The sequence below is a fragment of the Sinocyclocheilus rhinocerous genome, unplaced genomic scaffold (genome assembly GCF_001515625.1).
Source record: "Sinocyclocheilus rhinocerous isolate Xijiao unplaced genomic scaffold, SAMN03320098_v1.1 scaffold753, whole genome shotgun sequence".
NCBI classification, from domain to species: Eukaryota; Metazoa; Chordata; class Actinopteri; order Cypriniformes; family Cyprinidae; genus Sinocyclocheilus; species Sinocyclocheilus rhinocerous.
Genome location: NW_015655991.1, coordinates 450,023 through 453,114, shown reverse-complemented (window position 1 = coordinate 453,114; position 3,092 = coordinate 450,023). Strand labels below are relative to the sequence as shown.

The 3,092-nt window shown below is 37.5% G+C and overlaps 1 protein-coding gene across 1 annotated transcript in view; it reads left to right on the top strand.

Annotated features, from left to right (window-relative positions):
• The first annotated feature begins 828 nt into the window (after window positions 1–828).
• Window positions 829–3,092, top strand: part of LOC107719004 (5-hydroxytryptamine receptor 3A-like) — an 8,649-nt gene continuing 6,385 nt past the window's right edge. Inside the window, exons 1-3 of the mRNA XM_016526287.1 lie at window positions 829–895; window positions 1,227–1,390; window positions 1,494–1,538. Coding sequence (XP_016381773.1) covers window positions 829–895; window positions 1,227–1,390; window positions 1,494–1,538 — 276 coding nt within the window. The remainder of the gene's footprint in view (window positions 896–1,226; window positions 1,391–1,493; window positions 1,539–3,092) is intronic.

The following is a 3,092-nucleotide window of genomic DNA, read 5'->3' as shown; positions in this document are numbered from 1 at the left end:
TTAAGCTCCAGTTTCCTTACCGAAAAATAAACCACAATCACCTTCACATCACTATCATTATAGTACATTTTCATTACATCGCTTCTCAGAGCTGCCAGTTAAGTCAGAAAAAAAACACCTAATTCAATTCCTCATCAAAATTCTGATAATATTTTCCTGACGCAAATCTAATCACCTGCCTATTGCCGGGCTAATTAAGTCTCATCATGGCTGGGTGAAGTATTAGATCACAGTTTAATGTAGTAGTCTAAGTGCTCATGGAAATTGACTTGAACTTGGTGGTGAAATATGACCCATGAAATGTCAAAGGTAACTCTAATTCATATGCAGTCCACTTCAGAGTTAGTGTGAGGGGAAAAACACAAGTATTACCAATTCAGAAAACATTTGACAATGTTTATGTTGTTTATCCTGTTATATTTAAAATATTTAACAAATAAATACCCCATTGCCTCCATGCTCCATTTTTAACGTGAGAATTAGGCCTAATAAAAGATGCTGTTTACAAAATAATTGTACTGTACAATGTTTATAAGAAATAGTACTCTGTCTGTTAACGTTTCAAGAGTACACAATGCTTGTCATGCTTAAATAGTTCATTGTCTCCGTTGTGTCTCTTGGGACAAGCTGAAATGCTTTGGACCTGCCTAAGCTGTGGGATGATCATATAGAGGAGGGAGGATGGACTAAGTGCCGTAATGACAGAATGAGCGCTTATGGAAAGCTCAGAGATAACTAATGGAGCTCAGGGTGCATCACTGGAGGGAAGCAGCCCCAGGCTAGAAGCCTGCGAGAAGAACCCAGAGCAACGCCAAACAGCTCAGCACAATGAAATGTTCAGCACTCTGGACAGCTCTCTGCGTTTGCATGTATGGGGCGGTGGTGACTTGCTCAGGTAAATTTTTTTATACTTCATTTTTGACTTTGGTAAGAACAACTTGCGTTTGAGCTTTCAAACAAACAAGTGCTGTACTTTCACATTAAATGACCTACCTTCTCAAAACCTAGCGAGCTGCCAATGTAGACAGCATTTTTGGCCGTAACAGGTGCATTCTGATGCCACAAAATGCTGTCTTTGTAGACAGCTCTGCAGGTTTTGAATATATCAGTATATTGCTATGAATTAATATGCTTTCACGTGTATCTGATAGCTTAAACTTGAAATGCTGAAGCTGAAGTTGAATGAAGTAAAAGTGATAAGTGGCTATTCTTTTGTCTCGGTGTAGTGAAGAAGCTGAGCAATAACACTGGGCGTTTCGCCAATGCCACTCTGGTTCGACTAAATGAGTTTTTAAGTGCCGGATATAAGAAAGGAGTTCGACCAGTGCGAGACTGGAGGCAGTCAACGACGGTGGCTATTGACCTAATGGTTTATGCGATTCTTAATGTGGTGGGTAGAGGTCTCAAAAGTCTATTAAATATGTAAACTAACTGTCTGTTGATTAAGACTTTTTTTGCATTTATTCTTTTGTACGTATTTCTGTGCCATACAGGATGAGAAGAACCAGGTCTTGACAACATATGTGTGGTACAGACAGGTATGTTGGTGGAAAATACTAGATTTATTTAATATTTAATATTAAATAACCGACAGCATCAAAGCGAGTGACTGTGTTTAACGTACTACAACCGCAACACTGCTTCTGAAAGTACACCACGACCAGTGATCCGATTCCCGAACGAATGACTCGTATGAGCTGGGTCAGTGAGTCAAGAACGTGCAGCGCGAACAATGCAGTCCGGTTGCCGAATGAATGACTTGTGAGTCAGTTATTTTTTATTGAATCAAAAACGTACAGTACTCCTTTGAGGTGGGTGTTTTTGTGAATCAACAACTTGTAGCGCGAGCAGTGTACTTCGATTGACTCTTATGAGCAGATAATTTTTAGTGTATTACACAACGCGATGAGTGTATTGTCCGATTCCCGAACCCCTGCCAGATTATGCACCCCCTCGTTGAAGTCGCTACCTGATTGCCTAATCCCAACCCCACCCCTAATCCTAACCCCACCCCACACCTAACCCTAAACCTACCAATACTAGAGGGTGCATAATCTGGCAGGGTGCAAATTTCGGCACTACACCGGTTCTTATATTCTGTATCAGCAAAACTAGTGTAGTTTGAATGCAAAACAAATGACTATTTTCTTTTTAGTGAATCATAAATGTAAACAGCAAAGAGCGTCGTTTGATTTCCGAATGAATGACTCTCTAGAGCCAGTTTTAGTGGATCAAAAACATACAGCATGACCAGTGTAGTCCGCTTCCTGAAGAAATTAGTTTGTTCTTTACTATGGCAAGCCGTTTTGTCCTTAAAATAATCCCAGTGTTACTCGTCGTAATTGCATTTTTACTAGTAACAATTCAATTAGAGAGCTCTACAATTAAATTCTTACTAGTAACAATGCCAGTTAGAGAGCTCTCTAATTCAGTTCTTACTAGTAAGAATTCCAATTACGGAGCTCTCTAATTCAATTCTTACTAGTAATAATTTCAATTAGAGAGCTCTACAAATGAAGTTTTACTAGTCATATGTTTCCATTGACTTCCATTCATTTTTAATTACAGAGCTCTACAATTGAAATTTTACTAGTAAGTATTACAATTAGAGAGCTCTACAATTGCATTCTTACTAGTAACAATTACAATTAAAGAGCTCTCGAATTCAGTCTTTACTAGTAAGAATTCCAATTAGAGAGCTCTCTAATTAAATTTTTACTAGTAACAATTGCAATTAGAGAGCTCTCTAATTTAATTCTTACAAGTAAAAATGCAATTACAGAGCTCTATAATTTAATTTTTACTAGTAAAAAAACAAATGAAAGATATGCTTAATTGCAGAGCTCTGTAATTGAATTAGAGAGCTCTCTAATTTAGTTCTTACTAGTAACAATTGAATTAGAGAGCTCTCTAATAGGAATTCTTACTAGTAAAAATTGAATTAGAGAGCGCTGTAAATGGAATTCTTACTAGTAACAATTGAATTAGAGAGCTCTCGAATTCAGTTGTTACTAGTAAGAACTGAATTAGAGAGCTCTCTAACTGGCATTGTTACTAGTAAGAATTTAATTGTAGAGCTCTCTAATTGTAAT